Source organism: Oncorhynchus masou, chromosome 31 (genome assembly GCF_036934945.1).
Source record: "Oncorhynchus masou masou isolate Uvic2021 chromosome 31, UVic_Omas_1.1, whole genome shotgun sequence".
In the NCBI taxonomy this organism is placed as follows: Eukaryota; Metazoa; Chordata; class Actinopteri; order Salmoniformes; family Salmonidae; genus Oncorhynchus; species Oncorhynchus masou.
In genome coordinates this window covers 49,968,361-49,991,803 of record NC_088242.1, presented here as the reverse complement: position 1 = coordinate 49,991,803, position 23,443 = coordinate 49,968,361, and the positions used below count along the sequence as shown (strand labels likewise).

Sequence of the window (23,443 nt, the reverse complement as noted above, 5' to 3'; positions counted from 1 at the left end):
TCAGGGCAGTTGAGAGAATCTCCTATAGAGGCTATCAAAAGGGGAAAAAATAAGAGTAGCTTTGAAGGTCCGGCAACAGTAGGATCCAGAAATTCTTCATGTTAAGAAAGTGGACTTTGTATCATGTATAGCAATAAATTGAAAGCAAGTCACAGGATCAACATAATTGTTTCTGCAGTTGAACTCTTTTCTGGGTTTATTTACTCCATGAAGCACTATTTCCTGCGTTCCCACCTTTTCGGGCACCAGAGCCTGAGCAGGGTATTTTCGTTTTAAAATTAATGAGTGGGAATGTATGTTTTTGGAAATCAATTTTTTTGTAATGTATGGGGATTGATGTTAAATGTCCCTTCCCCGTATGGAATTTACTTCTATTTTTGTTATCCCCTTCCAGTTGGTAGCGACACTACCTACACCTTTTGATTGTAGTTCTCCATAAACCCCAATGAATAATGAAGCTGGCTTCATCTCCATCAATTTCTTTGTTTTAATCTACTCAAGTGTCTACTCTTATTTTGTTCTCTTTGTCTGTCGGCCGGTACGGCAATTCAACTTTTAGCTGTGAATGTGTAGCCTACCAGATTAAAATAATCAATAAACTCATATCTTTCTATCTCAGCTGACTATTGTCAGTCAAGTAAGTACCTTCACGACCTCTACGATTCGCCGATGGTAAAGGACGGCCGCGCCATTTTGCGACTGAAAGCCTGCTGGTAACTTCTTGCGAATTTATACTTTGCGTGTAGTAACATTTGTTTTGGTTGAAGACATTGCTAAAAACAATAATATTGGTTTAGAGAACAAAGGGAAGCTAGCAAATGTTGGCTAACTAGTTTAGCTACTACGTTCCAGAGTTCGCTAGTTGGATTCCTAGACAAACGTATGCATTTCGTTTCGTTTCAGCCACTGTCATTGGTTTGTTGGCTAGCTAACCATGTTGTCTTTATTTATGCCCCACAGCCACCCGTACTGAACAATGTACCCCAACTCGCTGACACAGTTGGCGCGGGCGAACCCCTTCAGCGCACCGCTGTTCACGCTACAAAAAGTCGAGGAACCGTCACAAAGCCTTGCTGCCGAACATGGACTAAGCAAACGCACGCTGGCCGCCGCTGCAGTGGCGGGTAAGCCGAGTGGTGCATGCTAGAAATGCTACCGAGCATGGTAAGTTAGGCGTTTAACCACCTACCGTTAGCTAGAATGCTGACCCTAATTGAGTTGCAAATGTTACCAACCACTAACGTTCGTCCAGTGTGGGATGGGTTTTTGAACGAACGCGAAGTGAACTGTCTTATCACTCTGCTTATCAGTGATTACCTTCGTATATAGCTAACTAAAGTCATTGGTGATTGATTACACACAAATAAATGTTAGCCTATTCTGAATATCCGGCACCATAGTGCTCGAAGCCGTCTTTTGCTTTGCTTTTGGCCTCTGCGCAAACCCATTCTAGACACTACTTCGTTTTGAGTAGGGGCCCTGCAGAGGACACGGCAAGGACAACGTTTTTTTTTAGGGTAGTAACTTTGGCAGTGCAAATGATTACTATCTAGCTTCAAGTCTGCAGAAAAATCTTGAGAATTTGAATAGGAAGCTAACGAAGAAAATAGCTAGTATTTCTAATGCTCAGCCCCCTTTATGCTGAATTAAGCAACTTATCTACACATGCAGTACAACCTTATATTAGGCCTACATAATGTAATATTATCTAACTAACGTTATGCCCCTGTCAAAGGTAGTCCATCACCAAGTAAATACTGCAACAGCCTAGGATTTCTTAGTTACAAAAAAGTTGACTAACACATAGAGGCAAATGTCATTGTTGAAATAAGACTTGAGTATAGGTTCTGCATTGGGTGTTATGTTATCGCCTTACCATGTGAGTTTGGAAGTCTCCCAATTACTAAAGGTCTCAAATTATGGACTTGATGTAGGCCTGTGCTTATTTTACAGCAGCTACCATATACTGACTATCAGTTAGTGATTCATGTGTGGTGTTTGTAATGAAACTTGACACGCTCAAATAGATGAGGCAGATAGGCTACCATTTTACAACCAGTTTATTTACTATTATCAGATAAGTTTGACTTACAGTTCACATGAGTCCATGTAGTGAAACAGTATTTTAACGCAGTCGTGAAGGTGATTTCGCTCTGTATCCATGGAATTTATCCACTTAAATAGAATGCGAGGCACCAGTGAAAGGCCCAGTACTAGAAAAAGACATGAGCTGTGTTTGAATACTCATATTTGTGATGTAAATTGAGTATATAGTATGCTTATTGGATATAGTTAGTATGCCAAAAGTTCCCGGATGTCGTACTACATTTGCCAAAGTACGAAGTATGCAAACAGTGGACACATTTTGTGCTTTTAGGGCCCGTAATGAAATTCTTCACAAAAAGGGTGTGGATTCACATCGTTTTGAGATTTGAAGAAAATATGCAGCCGAAGTCCAACGAGCAGATTCAGAACAAATTCATTGTTTTAACTAATTATGACAAATGTTGAGCAATGTACTAAAGAAATGACTTTTACCTTACACGTTATGTTGGCATCAATTTGTTAGCTACGCTATCCTTATGAAACAGCATATCATTACAGCAGTATGTACTGGTATGTTAGCTAGCTACCTAATGTTAGTTGGCAACTAATACATCAAACTTGCCAGTATATTAACTATATGCTATCTAACTAACTACCCAACGTTTATTGACATCATTATTCCCGTCATTCTTAGCAAAGTGGTATAGTTGTGTTCTCAATGGACATTTGGGTGCATTCGTAAATTCTCTCTGGCTATCTACTCTGATTTCAGAACTTTCATCTGAGTGTACCAGAGCACAGAATAACTGATGATTTACGAACGCGCAACACACTTTGAATATGGCCGTTGTCAGTAAACGTTGGCAAAAAAGCGTATTTGAATCCATTCTTTTTCAGTACAGTCGTGGCCAAAAGTTTTGAGAATGACACAAATATTAATTTTCAAATTCTGCTGCTTCAGTTTGTATGATGGCAATTTGCATATACTCCAGAATGTTATGAAGAGTAATCAGATTAATTGCAAAGTCCCTCTTTGCCATGCAAATGAACTGAATCCCCAAAAAACATTTCCACTGCATTTCAGCCCTTCCACAAAAGGACCAGCTGACATCATGTCAGTGATTCTCTCGTTAACACAGGTGTGAGTGTTGATGAGGACAAGGCTGGAGATCACGGTCATGCTGATTGAGTTTGAATAACAGACTGGAAGCTTCAAAAGGAGGGCGGTGCTCATTGTTCTTTCTTTGTCAACCATTGTTACCTGCAAGGAAACACAAGCCGTCATCATTGCTTTGCTCAAAAAGGGCTTCACAGGCAAGGATATTGCACCTAAATCAACCATTTATCAGATCATCAAGAACTTCAAGGAGAGCAGTTCAATTGTTTTGAAGGCGGCTTCAGGGCGCCCAAGAAAGTCCAGCAAGCGCCAGGACCGTCTCCTAAAGTTGATTCAGCTGCGGGATCGGGGCACCACCAGTACAGAGCTTGCTCAGGAATGGCAGCAGGCAGGTGTGAGTGCATCTGCACGCACAGCGAGGCAAAGACTTTTGGAGGATGGCCTGGTGTCAAGAAGGGCAGCGAAGAAGCCACTTCTCTCCAGGAAAAACATCAGGGACAGGCTGATTTTCTTCAAAAAGTAAAGGGATTGGACTGCTAAGGACTGGGGTAAAATCATTTTCTCTGATGAATCCCTTTTCCGATTGTTTGGGGCATCTGTAAAAAAGCTTGTACGGAGAAGACAAGGTGAGCTCTACCATCGGTCCTGTGTCATGCCAACAGTAAAGTATCCTGAGACCATTCATGTGTTAGGTTGCTTCTCAGCCAAGGGATTGGGCTCACTCACAATTTTGCCTAAGAACACAGCCATGAATAAAGAATGGTACCAACACATCTTCCGAGAGCAACTTCTCCCAACCATCCAGGAACAGTTTGGTGACGAACAATGCCTTTTCCAGCATGATGGAGCACCTTGCCATAAGGCAAAAGTGATAACTAAGTGGCTCGGGGAACAAAACATAGATATTTTGTGTACATTGCTAGTATTCCATAGTAACATCTGACATATCTAAAGACACTGAGGCAGCAAACTTTGTGAAAATTAATATTTGTGTCATTCTCAACTTTTGGCCACAATTGTATACTAAAATGAACTTATTGTATGTAGTATATACACATTAAGTATGTAGTATACATTATGTTAGTATGGATATTTGAACACAGCTATGGGCTTCACTGAGTTGAACTGAATGTTTTATGATGTCGGGTCTATGCATCAACTACCCTACAAAGAGTAGGCCTACTATTACAGTGTACACATTTTACATCTGTGTACACATTTCACATCTTACATCTGTGAAAGAACCTCAATTCTTTCTTTTCCTCAGAGGGAGACAGTTGTGAGTTTGGCTCCTCACATTATTTCATTATGTGTGGCATCGGTGGGATCCTGAGCTGTGGTACCACACACACAGCTTTGGTGCCCCTTGACCTCGTCAAGTGCAGGTTGCAGGTCTGTTGGCCCGCCAGTGGTTGCATGGCATGGAATAGATATTGTGCTGTGGATTTCACCACAAGATGACATCATCCAAAATAACTGACATTCACCAAGACTAAGATCACACAAATAACAGTTTGCAGGAATATTTTGAGTTACAACTAATTTGCTGAAACAAATGTAACCTGTTATCATTAGGCCTATTTCATTTGCATGTTTGAGCTGGAGACTATTTAGGTCCTTTGCTCCACTAGGAGCTATAATAAATAAGTCAAAGGGGATCAAGTGAGCTGTGAACCAGATTAAAACATTAACAGGAGGGAGTGAAGTCTGAGCCTTAACAGAACTTGAGGGTGCCTTTTATTAATACATTGTCCTTTAATCTATGACCTCAGACTGCACTTGCCCTTTCTCTGTGCCCAATCAGCAATTTGATATTGTACCCACATCCATTCAACGGCAGTGACCTTTAGCTTAGCAACAACTGCAGACAATTTCCAGGCTAGGACAGGACATCCTCCTTGTTAAAAACCAGCCTGGAGTTAAGTCTACCATACTTGCAGGGGAAGTTTTCTAAATTAATGTTGGTGTTCTGAGCCTGTATTCATAATGTTTCTCAGAGTAGGATTCCTGATCTAGGATCATGCCCCCCCCCCCCTCCATGTAATCTTGTATATTATGATCTCAAAGCCATGAATGCAGGCCTTGGTGTGAGTACAGGAATAAATTGGACATATTATGTATTCGTGCCTTGTTTTTGATATTACTCACCATCACCTTGCAAGTAACATGAATTCGTATGTTAATACCACTCAGAGTTTTCGGGCAGAAAGAATTATCCACTGTGCCAGCATACACATTCAGGAGGACGGCCTGGAGCAGTGGTTCTCAACTGGTTTTGCCGCTGGACCCAAATTGAACGATGCTGTCTGTTGCGACCCAATATTCACATCACAAAAATAATCGGCAAAATACAATCTGGGGAACGATTTTTCATGCTATGGTGATATTAAATGTAGTAATTATATGACAAGGGAACAACATTCCCACCTCATTGTCAATAAAATTTTGCCCATTCTGGATGAGGAATGCTAATAAACACATTGATTTTAGAAAACAAAATCAACCAAACTGGTGCTGCGAATGGCTCTCTCTATCTGTCAAAAAAATAAAGGGAACACTAAAATAACACATCCTAGATCTGAATGAATGAAATATTCTTATGAAATACTTTTTTCTTTACATAGTTGAATGTGCTGACAACAAAGTCACACAAATTATCAATGGAAGTCAAATTTATCAACCCATGGAGGTCTGGCTTTGGAGTCACACTCAAAATTAAAGTGGAAAACCACACAACAGGCTGATCCAACTTTGATGTAATGTCCTTAAAACAAGTCAAAATGAGCCTCAGTAGTGTGTGTGTTTGGCCTCCACGTGCCTGTATGACCACCCAACAACGCCTGGGCATGCTCCTGATGACTACAACTCCTGGACAGTCTGGTGCAATGTGGTGTTGGTGGATGGAGCGAGACATGATGTCCCAGATGTGCTCAATTGGATTCAGGTCTGGGGAATGGGCGGGCCATTCCATAACATCAATGCCTTCCTCTTGCAGGAATTGCTGACACACTCCAGCCACATGAGGTCTAGCATTGTCTTGCATTAGGAGGAACCCAGGGCCAACCGCACCAGCATATGTTCTCACAAGGGGTCTGAGGATCTCATCTCGGTACCTAATGGCAGTCAGGCTACCTCTGGCGAGCACATGGAGGGCTGTGTGGCCCCCAAAGAAATGCCACCCCACACCATGACTGACCCACCGCCAAACCGGTCATGCTGGAGGATGTTGCAGGCAGCAGAACGTTCTCCACGGTGTCTCCAGACTCTGTCACGTCTGTCACATGTGCTCAGTGTGAACCTGCTTTCATCTGTGAAGAGCACAGGGCGCCAGTGGTGAATTTGCCAATCTTGGTGTTCTCTGGCAAATGCCAAACGTCCTGCACGGTGTTGGGCTGTAAGCACAACCCCCACCTGTGGACATCGGGTCCTCATACCACCCTCATGGAGTCTATTTCTGACCGTTTGAGCAGACACATGCACATATGTGGCCTGCTGGAGGTCATTTTGCAGGGCTCTGGCAGTGCTCCTCCTGCTCCTCCTTGCACAAAGGCGGAGGTAGCGGTCCTGCTGCTGGGTTGTTGCCCTCCTACAGCCTCCTCCGGCCTCCTCCACGTCTCCTGATGTACTGGCCTGTCTCCTGGTAGCGCCTCCATGCTCTGGACAGTACGCTGACTGCCACAGCTCACATTGATGTGCCATCCTGGATGAGCTGCACTACCTGAGCAACTTGTGTGGGTTGAAGACAGTGTCTCATGCTACCACTAGAGTGAAAGCACCACCAGCATTCAAAAGTGACCAAAACATCAGCCAGGAAGCATAGGAACTGAGAAGTGGTCTGTGGTTATCACCTGCAGAACCACTCCTTTATTGGGGGTGTCTTGCTAATTGCCTATAATTTCCACCTGTTGTCTATTCCATTTGCACAACAGCATGTGAAATTTATTGTCAATCAGTGTTGCTTCCTAAGTGGATAGTTTGATTTCACAGAAGTGTGATTGACTTGGAGTTACATCATGTTGTTCCCTTTATTTTTTTGAGCAGTGTATATTGTGATTGAGGAAAAATTGTTCAGTGATTTAAGTTATTAAAGATATAAGAGCCCGATCTAAGGCACTGCATCTCAGTGTTAGAGGTGTCCCTACAGACCCTGGTTAGATTCCAGCATGTATCGCAACTGGGCGTGATTGGGAATCCTATAGGGCGGTGCACAATTGGCCCAGCATTGTTGGGTTTTGGCCCGGGATAGGCTGTCATTGTAAATAAGAATTTGGTTTTTAACAGATTTGCCTAGATTAATAAAAAATAAAAAACATTTCTACACGTTCTACCTGGTTTAAGTTGTTCAAGTTCAGACTGGAGTATATCTTTTTTGAAATTTCTTACTCATTTAGACACCAGCGCATTCAAATCCTCATTTTGACCCACCAGTTCAGAATTGCTGGCCGAGAAAACATACTTGACCAAACAGTCTGTCATCTGGTTTGCAAGCCTTGGCAGGATTGCTAACGTTGTGGTGTGAGAAATTCCAATTCCTAGCATGGCTCCCTTTGTTATCTAAGTGCATGGTGTGTTGTCTGTTTTGTATTGTGTTCTGTCTGCTCTAGATTCTGATATTAGCTGCGAGTTTGGCTCTATGAAATACTATGCCTTGTGCGGCTTCGGTGGCATCCTCAGCTGTGGGATTACACACACGGCAGTCGTACCCCTCGACCTGGTCAAGTGCCGTCTGCAGGTCTGTATGTCAGCTAATGTCTCTCTGAGCTTTAATGAGTGTACTGGACTGGAATAATGTATACATTGCGGAGTTGGGGTTAATTTGATTTCTATTCGGGAAGTGAAACTGAAATTCCATTGTAGATTTAACTTTTCAATTTTACTTCCTGAATTGTAATGTAATTTGCCCCAACCCTTGTAGAGTGATAAAACATTGAGTGGTATGGCTGGCCCTGTAGTGTTGTGTATTTCTGTAGTATTTAGTGCATTTTCTTTACAAGGACCTCCCAAGTATTGTTTCCCCCCTCAACCACTTCTACTAGTTCACATCCATTAACCATTCTGTTTTTAATGTGTTGTCTAGGTGGACCCAGACAAGTACAAGAGCATCTTCAAGGGCTTCTCCATCACCGTAAAGGAGGATGGCATGCGGGGGCTGGCTAAGGGCTGGGCTCCTACTTTCATCGGCTACTCCATGCAAGGTCTCTGCAAGTTTGGCTTCTATGAGGTGTTCAAGATCACCTATAGTGACTTTATCGGAGAGGTAAGTTGTTACTAAGTAATTGATGACGATGAAAATAATGTTAATGGTTTATTTTGTTTAATTTGCACTATGGTGTAGCCACAGAAAAAAACTCCTGTTCGAACTTCTCATGGGGTTAGATTCAGGGTGCTTGTCCGGGGCCACACAAAAATATGTTGCGGGTATTCGCAGACCGTATTTGTGAAACACTGCTTTACACTATATAAGAACAAATTGGATGGTGTTAAGATATATAGATTGGAGGGGTTGAGTGGAGCTGAAGGGTGGGACTAAAAACAAGGTGACTAAATGTAAAATATTCTGTCTGTTTCAGAACCTTTGTGAAACAGCACAGTTAGAAATATATGGCAAATAGAAGATAACAATAACTGTTGTAAAATACATTGTGTCCGTAAAATGTATATAGTATGTACATTCCATTCGGAAAGTATTCAGACCCCTTCCCCTTATCCAAATTTTGTTGCATTACAGCCTTATTCTAAAATGGATTCAATACATTTTTTTCATTGTCAATCTACACATAATACACCATAATGGCCAAGCGAAAACAGGTTTTTAGAATTTTCTCAGACCCTTTGCTATGAGACTTGAAATTGAGCTCGGGTACATCCTGTTTCCATTGATCATCCTTGATGTTTCTACAACTTGGAGTCCACCTGTGGTAAATCTCGATTGGACATGCTTTGGAAAGGCACACACCTGTCTATAATAAGGTCCCACAGTTGACTGTGCATGTCAGAGCCAAAACTAAGCCATGAGGTCGAAGGAATTGTCTGTAGAGCTCCGAGACAGGATTGTGTTGAGGCACAGATCTGGGGAAGGTTACCAAAAAATGTCTGCAGCATTGAAGGTCCCAAAGAACACGGTGGCCTCCATCATTCTTAAATGGACGAAGTTTGGAACTACCAAAACTCTTCCTTGAGCTGTCTAAAAAAGCCGATGGTTACTTTGACAGAGCTCCAGAGTTTCTCTGTGGAGATGGGAGAACTTTTCCAGAAGGCACCTAAATGACTCTCAGACCATTAAAAACAGGATTCTCTTGTCTGATTAAAACCAAGATTGAATGCCAAGTGTCACTTCTGGAGGAAACCTGGCACCATCCCTAGAGTGAAGCGTGGTGGCAGCATCGTGCTGTGGGGATGTTTTTCAGCCGCAGGGACTGGGAGACTAGTCAGGATTGAGGGAAATATGAACGGAGTGAAGTACAGAGATCCACGATGAAAACCTGCTCAAGACCTCAGATGGTTCACCTCCCAACAGGACAATGACCCTGAGCACACAGCCAAGACAATGCAGGAGTGGTTTTGGGACAAGTCTCTGAATGTCCTTGAGTGGCCCAGCCAAAGCACAGATTTGAACCCAATCGAACATCTCTGGAGAGACCTGAAAATGGCAGTGCAGTGACACTCCCCATCCAACCTGACAGAACTTCAGAGGATCTGCAGAGAGAAATGGGAGAAACTCTCCAAATACAGGTGTGCCAAGTTTGTAACATCATACCCAAGAAGACTCTGGGCTGTAATCGCTGCCAAAGTTGCTGAGTACAAAGTACTGGGTAAAAGGTTATGAATATATATGTAACTGTCATATTTCCGTCGTGTTAAAAAAAAAAAAAAAAAAAATGTCAACCTGTTTTTGCTTTGTCATTACAGGGTTTTGTGTGTAGAAAGATGGGGGGGGAGAAATGTAATTACTTTTAGAATATGGCTGTAACGTAATAAAATGTGGAAAAAGTCAAAGGGTCTGAATACTTTCCGAATGCCGTGTAGAAGCCTATGTGTGTTAGTTCACTCCAATTAGGGGAAGGGTTGGGGGCAAATAATAAAGGAAAATAAATTTTACAAACATTTTATTTTATGAACCTCTAGCGACGAGCAATCCCGTATCCGGGAGCGTAATCATAGCCTCAAGTACATTACCATAACGCAACTTTTCCTATTCAAGAAAATCGCAAATGAAATGAAATAAATATATTCAAACACAAGCTTAGCCTTTTGTTAACAACACTGTCATCTCAGATTTTCAAAATATGCATTACAGCCAACGCTAGACAAGCATTTGTGTAAGTTTATCATGGCATAATGCTATGCTAGCTCTGCTGGCAGCAGGCAACATTTTCACGAAAATAAAGCAACCAGATTAAATAATTTACCTTTGAAAAACTTCAGATGCTTTCACTCAGACTCCCAGTTAGATAGCAAATGTTCCCTTTTTCCAAAAATATTATTTTTGTAGGCGAAATAGCTCCCGTTTGTTCATCATGCTTGGCTGAGAAATCGACCGGAAAATGCTACCATTACAACGCCGAACTCTCAATCTTTCAAAATTAACTCCATGATATCGACAGAAACACGGTAAACGCTGTTTAGGATCCATCCTCAAGGTGTTTTTAACATATGTATTCTATAATATATCCGTCGAGGCAGTTGGTTACTCATAAGAAACGATTGGGAAAATGGCTACCTCAGTATTTTACGCAAGGTTTTCTCCGGGAGACACCATGCGACCACTCGCCCTATATGGTCTCTTACAGCCATTCTCCAATGGAAATGCCTAAAAAGACGTCACAATGCTGCAGACACCTTGGGGAAAACGTGGAAAACGTAAGCTGACTCCTAGCTCCTTCACAGCCATATAAGGAGTCATTGGCATGAGGCGGTTTCAAAAAATGCGGCACTTCCTGATTGGATTTTTATCTGGGTTTTGCCTGTAACATCAGTCCTGTGGCACTCACAGACAATATCTTTGCAGTTTTGGAAACGTCAGTGTTTTCTTTCCAAAGCTGTCAATTATATGCATAGTCGAGCATCTTTTCGTGACAAAATATCTTGTTTTAAAACGGGAATGTTTTTCATCCAAAAATTAAAAGAGCGCCCCCTATATCCAACTAGTTAAACAGTATGGGGGATTGGAAACGATGCAGACAATTAAATTTTAGCTTCAATATTAAATCTGATCTGCCCCATAATTTGTTTTTATAATAACTGCTCTGCACTACCAATGTGTAGTACCCACTTGGGTGATGCCCTGACATCTGCTGGCACCAGAAATCCCACCACACATCTGTAATTGTCAGTTGTAGTTCTCATCACTACGGGCCTCTGCTGTCTCCGCAATCCTCCTGCTGCACTTCTCAGCCTCACGCCGTTGAAGTCGATGTTACCATTCGAACCAAAATACTTCCCAGTTCCAGCTAATTCATTAATACTGAAATAAGGTTGTCATCAGTGGCACAGAAAGGCTCCATCTCAATGAGTTGTTCCGTGATTCATCGCATCCTATCTCCTTGACACCAACTGTATCAGACCGTTTAATAATATGCTTTGAAAAGGAGGCAGGGCGAGAGAATGCAAGGCAATCAAGTAAAGATTAATTGAGAAAGAGCTGAATAATAGTTGTTCATCTCCTCCCATTTTGACAACTCATTATGATTTACATTGTGTCTAGGGATGTACACTTTGTCTTCAAATCCTAACCTCCCAGTCTGCCTTTCCCAGGAAAACACCTATCTGTGGAGGACCTCCCTCTACCTGGCTGCGTCTGCCAGTGCTGAGTTCTTTGCTGACATCGCCCTGGCCCCTATGGAGGCGTGTAAAGTACGTATCCAGACCTGCCCCGGCTACGCCAGCAACCTCAGACAGTGTGCCCCCAAGATGTTCGCAGAGGAGGGCATCTGGGCGTGAGTATCCCAACTAAATCACTACCTTCTGCTTAGCCGTAACCCTTTGATGTTGGTCTAGATTTGTATAATCAGTGAAGTACTATACTGAACAAGAATATAACTGCAACATGCAACAATTTTCTAAGATATTACTGAGTTACAGTTCATATAAGGAAATCTGTCTGATTAAATAAATTACGGCCTAATCTATGGATTTCACATGACTGGGCAGGGGCTGAAACATAGGCCCACCCACTTAGGAGCGAGGCCCAGCCAACCAGAATGGGTTTTCCACCACAAAGGGGCATTATTATTACAGACCGAAACACTCAGTTTCATCAGCTATCCAGGTGACTGGTCTCAGATGATCCCTGCAGGTGAAGAAGCCGGATCTAGAGGACCTGGACTGGTGTGGTTACACATGGTCTGTGGTTGTAAGGCCAATTGGACGTACTACAAAATTCTCTAAAATGACGTTGGATGCTGCTTAAGGTAGAGGAATGAACATTTAATTATCTGGCAACAGCTCTGGTTGACATTCCTGTAGTCATCAGGCCAATTGTAAACTCCCTCAACTTGACACATCTGTGGCATTGTTGTGACAGAACTGCAGTTTGATTTGTGGCCTTTTACTGTCCCCCGCACAAGGTGCACCTTGGGCTGTTACAGTGACCGTATTACCATCGGTCATGATGGCAGTCAAATTCAATGTTATCGTTTTTAATCACAGTAATTATGCTTCTCCAAGCTCTGATGCTGCTGATGGTCATAAGTAGCCTACCAAACTTGCTAACTGCCTGGCACACCTTTGTCTCTCTAATCACTCTGACATCAATGCCAATGTAATCGAAAATCAAATTAAACACTTCAAATGAGCTCATGTTGCGCAACATTTATATAGCCCTCTGTTAAAAATAGGATCCCATCAGCTTTCTATAGGCTAGACCTGCTATATTTATTTCTCAACCTTCCTAATATTATATATACAGTGCCTTGCAAAAGTATTCGGCCCCCTTGAACTTTGCGACCTTTTGCCACATGTCAGGCTTCAAACATAAAGATATAAAACTGTATTTTTTTGTGAAGAATCAACAACAAGTGGGACACAATCATGAAGTGGAATGACATTTATTGGATATTTCAAACTTTTTTAACAAATCAAAAACTGAAAAATTGAGCGTGCAAAATTATTCAGCCCCTTTACTTTCAGTGCAGCAAACTCTACAGAAGTTCAGTGAGGATCTCTGAATGATCCAATGTTGACCTAAATGACTAATGATGATAAATACAATCCACCTGTGTGTAATCAAGTCTCCGTATTAATGCACCTGCACTGTGGTAGTCTCAGAGGTCCGTTAAAAGCGCAGAGAGCATCATGAAGAACAAGGAACACACCAGGCAGGTCCGAGATACTGTTGTGAAGAAGTTTAAAGCCGGATTTGGATACAAAAAGATTTCCCAAGCTTTAAACATCCCAAGGAGCACTGTGCAAGCGATAATATTGAAATGGAAGGAGTATCAGACCACTGCAAATCTACCAAGACCTGGCCGTCCCTCTAAACTTTCAGCTCATACAAGGAGAAGACTGATCAGAGATGCAGCCAAGAGGCCCATGATCACTCTGGAAGAACTGCAGAGATCTACAGCTGAGGTGGGAGACTCTGTCCATAGGACAACAATCAGTCGTATATTGCACAAATCTGGCCTTTATGGAAGAGTGGCAAGAAGAAAGCCATTTCATAAAGATATCCATAAAAAGTGTTGTTTAAAGTTTGCCACAAGCCACCTGGGAGACACACCAAACATGTGGAAGAAGGTGCTCTGGTCAGATGAAACCAAAATTGAACTTTTTGGCAACAATGCAAAACGTTATGTTTGGCGTAAAAGCAACACAGCTCATCACCCTGACCACACCATCCCCACTGTCAAACATGGTGGTGGCAGCATCATGGTTTGGGCCTGCTTTTCTTCAGCAGGGACAGGGAAGATGGTTAAAATTGATGGGAAGATGGATGGAGCCAAATACAGGACCATTCTGGAAGAGAACCTGATGGAGTCTGCAAAAGACCTGAGACTGGGACGGAGATTTGTCTTCCAACAAGACAATGATCCAAAACATAAAGCAATATCTACAATGGAATGGTTAAAGTCAAAGTCCAGACCTGAATCCAATCGAGAATCTGTGGAAAGAACTGAAAACTGCTGTTCACAAATGCTCTCCATCCAACCTCACTGAGCTCGAGCTGTTTTGCAAGGAGGAATGGGAAAAAATTTCAGTCTCTCGATGTGCAAAACTAATAGAGACATACCCCAAGCGACTTACAGCTGTAATCGCTACAAAGTATTAAGGGGTCTGAATAATTTTGCACGCCCAATTTTTCAGTTTTTGATTTGTTAAAGTTTGAAATATCCAATAAATGTCGTTCCACTTCATGATTGTGTCCCACTTGTTGTTGATTCTTCACAAAAGAATACAGTTTTACATCTTTATGTTTGAAGCCTGAAATGTGGCAAAAGGTTGCAAAGTTCAAGGGGGCCGAATACTTTCGCAAGGCACTGTATATATATTTATTTATTTATTTATTTATTTATAATATTCCTAATACTTCTCTTTAAAACAGGAGTGCAACCCACCTGGCTGGCATGAAAATGAACCATTGGAAAAGCGTTATCCATTTGCTATTTAAGTGCATAGATAATATGTATTTTTTTCCCCGCTGTCCCTGTTTCAAGACAGGTGCATGATAATGGCCCATTCTAAATCAAAAGAAATGTAACACATATATATTATTTAGTATATGTGAAGACAAGATTAAATCAAGAATAGTTTGGTGGGTGACAATATTAGCCTATCACTTGTGAATGATGCCCGGCTTAAGGCCAAACGGTGCAAGCTTTTTTTGCATCTTTTTAAAATCATCATCGCACACCTCATGTTGACTAGCCCAAAGGCCTATATGTTTTTATAAGGTTTCCATCACAACTAAAGTGGCCAAATAACGTCTTAAACTTAAACACATTTATCTGCTTTACAAAGGGTGTCGAGCCAAACTGGCATACATACCCAGCATGTGAGTTTCAAGTTTGGGGATGATTAATTTTCACCATAAAAATGCACCTTTTATAATAAAAGCATTACATGCATAATCGTGTTTGTGGTTAGTTTTGAGAATGGCGTTATCCTGCTTATGGAACAGTCGCGCATATATCCTACTGCCGTGTGCGCATTGCTGCGCTTATAATGTGGAGAAATAGCATATTAGTTTATCAACATTTTAAGCTAAATATTCTCATCTGTTGCATCAGGCTCATTGCTTAAAACGGGTTTGCTAGTGGTTTTATTAATTTGTATTAAAAATCAGAACAGTTTATACAAATGTTGGACTAGTTACATAAATAACTCAAAATTAAGCATTTGTAGAAGTGATCCTAGGGTGGCAACACATACTTTAAGTGATTTCAATGAGTCTTTCTCCATTCTGATTTGTTTTATATCGGGGTGGCAGGTAGCTTAGTGGTTAGAGCGTTGAACTTGTAGTCGAAAGGTTGCAAGATCGAATCTCCGAACTGAAAAGGTAAAACTCTGCTCCTGAACAAGGCAGTTAACCCACTGTTCCTAGGCTGTCATTGAAAATAAGAATTTGTTCTTAACGGACTTGCCCAGTTAAATAAAGGTATAAAAAATACTGTTCAATTCAACTTCAGTCAAAACAATTTTCAGCACTTTTATCATTTCTGCATTTCTTGCACTCAATTTCAGTGGTGAAAAGTAACCAATTGTCATGCTTGAGTAAAAGTAAAGATGAGTTAAAAGAAAATGATTCAAGCAAAAGTGAGTCACCCAGTAAAATACTACTTGAGTAAAAGTCTTAAGTATTTGGTTTTAAGTATATCAAAAGTAAGTGTAATTGATAAAATGTACTTAAGTATAAATCATTTCAAATTCCTTATTAAGCAAAACAGATGGCATCATGTTCCTTTTTTTTAATGATTATTTACGACTAGCGAGGAGCATACTCCAACACTCAGGCACAATTTACAAACAAAGCATTTTGTGTTTAGTGAGTCCTCCAGATCAGAGGCAGTAGATGACCAGTGATGTTCTCTTGACAAGTGCGTGAATTGGACCATTTTCCTGTCCTACTAAGCATTCAAAATATAACGAGTACTTTTAGGTGTCAGGGAAAAGGGTCCAATTCACGTAAAAAGTACAGTATTTTCTTTAGGAATGTAGTAAAGTGAAAGTTGTCATAGTTAATGTACAGATACCAAAAAAAATTACTTTAGTACTTTACAACACTGCTCAATTGAGGTCATTTCCACACTGCCACGTAGGGCTGCACGATATGGGCAAATAATATAGTTCCAAATTAGGCTTAATCCTGGTGTGGGAAATGTCAATAAAACCAACAAGTCACTCATTTGCTCCACCTCTTCCTCTGTCCCCTCTAGTTTCTACAAGGGTGTGGTACCTCTGTGGATGAGGCAGATCCCCTACACCATGATGAAGTTTGCCTGCTTCGAGAGGACCGTAGAGCTGCTGTACAAACATGTGGTCCCCAAGCCCCGTGCTGAATGCTCCAAGTCTGAACAGCTGGTTGTCACCTTCGTGGCAGGATATATCGGTGAGTCCACAATGCTGGATAGAAGTTTATTGAAACTGGTAGATGAATAGGTATGTTAAGAGATTTACAACCATATAGGTCAGGGATGGGCAGTAACTTTGGTGGGGGCCACAAAAAAACTCAACATGAGGAGCCGTACTGGCTTGTCTGCTTACCCATATCCATACCTAGACATGCAGTCAGAGCCTGCCCTAGCCTTTTGGGGCCCTAAGCAAAATGTTGGGAGGGGCCAACCAAGTCACAAACTCTACCTCCTGCGCCTTAACCTGTTTCTTCCTGTTTTTTATTTTGTTCATTGGGGTGGCCTAGAGGTTAGAGCATCGGGCCAGTAACTGAAATGTTGCTGGATCGAATCCCTGAGCTGACAAGGTAAAGGTAAAAATCAGTCGTTCTGCCCCTGAACAAGGCAGTTAACCCACTGTTCCCCAGTAGGATGTCATTGTAAATAAGAATTTGTTCTTAACTGACTTGCCTAGTTAAATAAAGTTTTTTTTTAAGTGTTTACTATTTTGCTTCTCCTGGGTCTGTGAAAGGTTCAATGGATTATGTGAGGGGTGGGAATGGGTGGATTTCTCCATCCCCTTCTCCAGCTGTTGTATTGGATAGTTCAATGGTAAGAAACGTCTCAGTCCCTGGAGCAAAAATGTTCTGCTATCCACGAGTACAGGACATCAATAAGCTGTTCTCAAACATTTTAAACCTGCATCAGGACATTTTGGCTTTCATAGTTCATGTGGGATTCAATTACACTATGAAGGGCAGCTCATAACAGCTGAAGATGGATTTTGATGAACTGATTGGGTCTCTGCTTGACCCCAACAAATGCCCCATAATAACTGGCCCTGTGCCCTTCCCTAAATCGTGGGATTGAACATTTCAGCAGAATTTTAGCCCTCCATAACTGGCTATGAGACTTGCAGCTCTGTGGGGGTAACATTTATTGACAATTTTGATACCTTCTTGAAACACTTGTTTTATAAGGAGGATGGAATTCACAAGTCATTTGGGTTCCTGGATCCTTTCGCAGCCTTATAAGGTTGCAATGAGACAATGACTTATCAATGACCCCAGCTCAGTTAATCCCTACCATTGTGTCACTGAGTTGTCATTATACTTCAGCAAATGTACATTATCCCAGGGGTGTTGGAAGACCCAATGTAAGTAACCTAATTTATGTCCCTCTAACTGCCCTGAATGCCTCTACAGATCATACAGCTATTGTATGCAGTAATCATATGCCTATGAACCAGAGTTATGCTGTTAGCACTGAGGTGGTGTGCCATGCAGCCATGCAGCTCACCCTGCACTAACATAAATAACATGAGCATGTCACCTTCTGTTAAGCTTCCCAGTAAAGCAACAAAAACAACCAAGCATCCCAGGAAAGTGCTAAAAATAGCCCATGTTAACATATGTAGCATATGTAGCTCATGAAATCAATAATTTGCTAGTGACAGATGACTTTCATTCTGACGATCTCTGAAACTCAGACAATGCCTTTTGATACAGTGGTAGCAATAAATGTTTTAATCATCTACAGAAAACAAATGCCAAAGGTGGAGGGGTTGCCATGTTATATTAAGAATGGCATTCCTGTAAAGCTTAGAAGATCATGTTAAATACTGTTGGAGTAATATGGCTACAGTTTCATCTACCTCACCTAAAGCCCATTCTGGTGGGAACCTGCTATTGACCAACAAGTGCTAACAGGCAGTATCTGGATAATTGGTAAAATGCTTGATTGTGAATGTGATCAACAGAGGTATATTTTATGGGTGTTTTTCAACATTGACTGGCTTTCATCAAGCTGCCCACTCAAGAAAAAGCTTCAAACTGTAACTGGTGCCTGCAACCTGGTTCACGTTATCAGTCAACCTACCAGGGTAATTTAAAAACAGCACAGGAATGAAATCAACATGTATTGATCACATCTTTACTAATGCTGCAGAAATTTGTTTTAAAGCAGTGTCCAAATCGATTGAATGTATTGATCACAATCTAGGAAAACCAAAGTTCCAATGGCTTGGCCTAATATAGTGTGAGGTTGTACAATAAATGTTGTAGTGATTCCTATGTTATTGATGTAAAGAATATTTGTCGATGTGTAATGTTGTCAGTTAGGTTAATGATTTTTAGATGAGTAGCAAATGTATGCATGACATGCCAGCAACAAACGCTGCCACAACACATCCAAGTATAACTGATCAAAGTATGAAAGTTGAGCATTGTCATTTTGAATTCTGTAAAGTGTGTGTGTGTGTGTGTGTGTGTGGAAGGAGTGAAAATTGTCTATCAACAATTATTAATCAGCCTTATTTACATACGTTTTCAGACCCTTTACTCAGTACTTTATTGAAGCACATTTGGCAGAGATTACAGCCTTGAGTCTTGGGTATGATGCTACAAGCTTGGCATACCTCTATTTGGGGAGTTTCTCACATTCTTACAGATCCTTTCAAGCTCTGTCAGGTTGCTCCACTCAGGCTCCCGAGTGGCGCAGTGGTCTGGGACACAATCTCAGTGCAAGGGGTGTCACTGCAGTACCTGGTTCGAATCCAGGCTGTATCACATCCGGCTGTGATTGGGAGTCCCATAGTGTGGCGCACAATTGGCCCAGCATCGTTCAAGTTTTGCCTGGGTAGGCATCATTGTAAATAAGAATTTGTTCTTTACTAACTTGCCTACATAAATAAAGGTCACTTTTTTTAAAATAAAATAATTCCGGTCTCCAGTGATTTGGGTTCAAGTCCGTGTTTTGTCTGGGGAACTCAAGGACATTCAGACACTTGTCTCTGAAGCCAGTAGGTTCTCATCAAGGATCTCTGGTTGGGCCATTCATCTTTCCCCTTGATCCTGACTAGTCTCCTAGTCTCTGCCGCTGAATAACATCCCCATAGCATGATGCTACCACCACAATGCTTCACCGTAGGGATGGTGCCAGGTTTCCTCCAGACGTGACGCTTGGCATTCAGGCCAAAGAGTTTAATCTTGGTTTAATGAGACCAGAGGATCTTGTTTCTCATGGTCTGAGAATCCTTCAGATGCCCTTTGGCAATCTCCAAGCAGGCTGTCGTGTTTTTCACTGAGTGGCTTCCGTCTGGCCACTCTACCATAAAGGCCTGATTTGTTGGAGTGCTGCAGAGATGGTTGTCCTTCTGGAAGGTTCGCCCATCTCCACAGAGGAGCTCTGTTAGATTGACCATCGGGTTCTTGGTCACCTTCCTGATCAAGGCCCTTCTCCCTCGTTTGCTCAGTTTGGCCGGGCCTCGGTGGTTCCAAACTTCTTCCATTTTTAAGAATGGAGGCCACTGTTCTTTGGGACCTTCATTGCTGCATACCTTTTTTAGTACCCTTCCCCAGATCTGTGCCTCGACACAATCCTGTCTCGGAGCTGTACGGATAATTCCTCCGACCTCATGGCTTGGTTTTTGTTCTGACATGCACTGTCAACTGAGAACTTTTTATATAGATTGGTGTGTGTGTGCCTTTCCAAATCATGTCCAATCAATTGAATTTACCACAGGTGGACTCCAATGAAGTTGTAGAAACATCTCAAGGATGTAAACAGGATGAAAACCTGAGCTCAATTTTGAGTATCATACTAAAGGGTCTGAATATTTGTTTTTAATACATTTGCACACTAATAACCTGTTTTTGCTTCGTCGTTATGGGGTTTGTAGATTGATGTTCTATTTAATCAATTGTAGAATGAGGCTGTAACTTAACAAAATATGGAAGAAGTCAAGGGGTCTGAATATTTTCCCGAATGCACTGTAGGTGGATGAACTGCATTTAAAATCATTGAAGAAATGGTCATAAAAAATAATCAGGTCACGTTAAATCTGTTAGCAGGCCATATTTGGCTGTATGTTTGAGACTGCTGCCCTAGTCAAAATCAAGATTTCCTATGTTGTCTTGATCACATCCCTGGTGTTTGTTCTCTCCCCTTCAGCTGGTGTGTTCTGTGCCATTGTGTCTCACCCTGCTGACTCTGTGGTGTCTGTACTGAACAAGGAGAGTGGCAGCAGTGCCATCGGAGTACTCAAGAAACTCGGACCCAAAGGTGGGTACTGGATTCTTTCCAGAAGTTCTACAGACAAAGGCGGGCTATCCTATTGCCCATTCTAACTGTTTTTAGAACGGCAATTCTCAGCTGGTGGGTTGTGACCCAAATGGAGGTTTTGAATGGGTGTCTGATTTTAAATAAACATTTTAAAATGCTCATTGAATTTAAACAACTAAAACCAGGTAGAATGTTTTTAGAAATGATAATGAACCTAGATTTTTGAATAATTAAATCCCTGAGCAATTTTACTTCAATCCCAGTATTTTTAATATGGAACTAATTAGCGCTGTTTAGTTGGTTTTGTGGTCGCAAACCAGTAAGATTATTAACATTCTTAATCAATAATATGGGCAAAATTGAATTATTGACAATGAAAAAGTTGGGAATGTTGTTCCTTTGTCATATTATTGTCACATTTACTATCATGGCATAACACAATCTGGATTTATTTATTTTTATGGCTTTTTTTCGCAACGCAAATATTGGTTTGCGACTGAGACGACCTGGTTGAATTTGGGTCCTGAGGCACAACCAGTTAAGAACCACTGGTTTAGAATGTAGATTGATTGTGTTAACGTCACAGTAAAAACACTGAGGTTTCCAACACACTCCTTAGATCTCTCTCTGAGGGCTGATTGCAGCTCCAGCCCAGGTGCCCCAGGCAGCTTTCTGGCTGGACAGTTGCTTGAGTCAATGGCCTGTGCGAACAGTCTATCTGCTCCCCAGCCCATTACCTGCACTGGCAGCCTCGCTCGAATACTACCAGTGCAGACTTGCAGTACCTATTACCACCTGTCTCAGAGTAACCATCATTAGTTGTTGACCTTTGATATTTTTAAATGGTGTAATGGGATATTCAAATATCAATTTGATCAGAGTTTAAACAGTTTGCCTTTATTTCTCTTGCTCTTTCTTCCCTCTGTTCGTCCTTCCTTCTCAGGTGTGTGGAAGGGTCTGGTGGCCCGTATCATCATGATCGGTACCCTGACCGCCCTGCAGTGGTTCATCTACGACTCTGTGAAGGTCTACTTCCGCCTGCCCCGTCCCCCTCCCCCAGAGATGCCCGAGTCCCTCAAGAAGAAGCTTGGCCTCACCGAGTAACGAAACAAATATTGGCTTTATCAACAAATAGCAATTCAAAATGGCGGCCTTATCAACAGCCATATAAGATGTAAGACAGCGGCCTTATCAAACACATCCTTCAGTTAACAACCGCATAGCACACCGCTCTACCTGCTATAGTCATAGCTGTCCTGCCTCTGTAGCCCACCTACCCTGGGCTGGGCTACTGATCAGCAGGTTTGGGGTTGATTCAATTTTATTTCCTTGTCAGTTCTAACTTTAATTTTAAATGCAAATTTTCTTAATTGAATGCAAGGTAATTCGAATTTCAGTTTACTTCCTGAATTGATTGAATAGAAATGTAATTGTCCCCAGCCCAACTGGTCATTGGTAATGACTCATTTGGCATACTAAAAGATAAGAGGGAAGATGGTTCCCCCCTGTGGGGGTATAGAAGAAAGACTACGACATGAATGCAATCGGGTTTTAACACCCCACCATAGTTGGTCAATGTTCTAATAAATGTGGAAACAACAGTGTTTTTTGTCTTGTTTTTCAAGGATTGTGGCTGATAAGGAAGGTAATGTTTTGATTCCTCTTTAGACTGACCATTGCCAGTAGTTGTGATTTTAGTTATCTGTTTTAAATATGAGGTTCTGGTAAGACTTTCAACAGTCAGATTGTTTGCACCATCACCTAAAACTACATATTTATAGGGTTGGGTGGTATCTAGATTTTCATCCGGTTTGTGTACCATACCGGGGTATACAGTATTACCGGAAGTGCGCAGGGTGTTCCATTTTTAATTGCTCAAAACAACTTAGACAACTGGGATCTTGATCCAGGAGGGGATTGAATCCTTCAGAAAGATGAGTCCCTAGACAAATCCGTTGACTCCTTCCTCTGCACTGATTGTAAAAGGCTTGACAGGTGAAAACTGGTGGACATTCATCATTAGGGTGGGTTTTCAGATCAGTACAGATGAGGTGACAGGATTTTGGTATTTGAAAGAGTGTCTTATGGTGATGAAGTACATGAACAGCTGACATGTCAGGTCACCCATTAGAGGCAGTACACTTCCTGTGGGGGATGGAAGTTTAGGGCTTAGAGTTGATTACCTGCACTCAGGAGGCAGCAGGCAAGAAGAGAGGACTAGGAGAGACGACGACAAGCCAAGGGTAAGACTTACTGTACATGTTCTAAAATCTAAATTAAAGTATAAGTGAAAGCAGTGGTGAGAGGGTCCAATACCAATAACCAGTGTCTGATGTTTGGGTGTTGAGGTATGTGAAGCATGCACTATTAACCAATGATGATGGTGTGCAATACCCATCTGTACATGGGCTACCTGAGCCTATATGATGCACTGCTGCAATTTCAAGCTGCCTATTGACTGTGGATATTTAGGCTATTGGTTGATTAATCGTGGTATACTGATTAAGGCCTTGTCATGTCATTGATTGGCAAGAAAAAAGCTAATACAGAGGACTGGTAAAAAGCCACAGGAACATTGAATTTTGAACACAGTACACAAGGTATGTGAGGTGTAACTATCTTAAGGCTACTTAATTGCAGTGGTGGAAAAAGTACCCAATTGTCATACTTGAGT

General features: G+C 41.6%; 1 protein-coding gene across 4 annotated transcripts; it reads left to right on the top strand.

Moving 5' to 3' along the window:
* Window positions 1–428: 428 nt before the first annotated feature.
* On the top strand, window positions 429–22,370 carry LOC135524075 (solute carrier family 25 member 3). 4 transcript variants are annotated; one of them, XM_064951246.1, is made up of 8 exons: window positions 429–713; window positions 961–1,124; window positions 4,431–4,555; window positions 8,241–8,420; window positions 11,918–12,099; window positions 16,534–16,706; window positions 20,659–20,769; window positions 21,713–22,370. In XM_064951246.1, the coding sequence occupies exons 2-8, from the start codon at window positions 977–979 to the stop codon at window positions 21,871–21,873; spliced, it is 1,080 nt and encodes a 359-aa protein (XP_064807318.1). In that variant the 5' UTR covers window positions 429–713; window positions 961–976; the 3' UTR covers window positions 21,874–22,370. The 4 variants fall into 4 exon arrangements, with proteins under 4 accessions (XP_064807318.1, XP_064807316.1, XP_064807317.1 ...); XM_064951244.1 differs by lacking the exon at window positions 4,431–4,555 and adding an exon at window positions 7,768–7,895 and having other exon boundaries at window positions 434–713; XM_064951245.1 differs by lacking the exons at window positions 429–713; window positions 4,431–4,555 and adding exons at window positions 740–880; window positions 7,768–7,895.
* The last annotated feature ends 1,073 nt before the right edge of the window (window positions 22,371–23,443 follow it).

What these genes read in the sequence shown, in the direction of transcription:
- LOC135524075 (XM_064951244.1), top strand. Translation starts at nt 977, where the DNA reads ATGTACCCCAACTCGCTGACACAGTTGGCGCGGGCGAACCCCTTCAGC. An exon ending in ATAGTGACTTTATCGGAGAG is followed by an intron (nt 8,421 to 11,917) that starts GTAAGTTGTTAC and finishes TGCCTTTCCCAG; the next exon opens with GAAAACACCTATCTGTGGAG. An exon ending in GCAGAGGAGGGCATCTGGGC is followed by an intron (nt 12,100 to 16,533) that starts GTGAGTATCCCA and finishes TGTCCCCTCTAG; the next exon opens with TTTCTACAAGGGTGTGGTAC.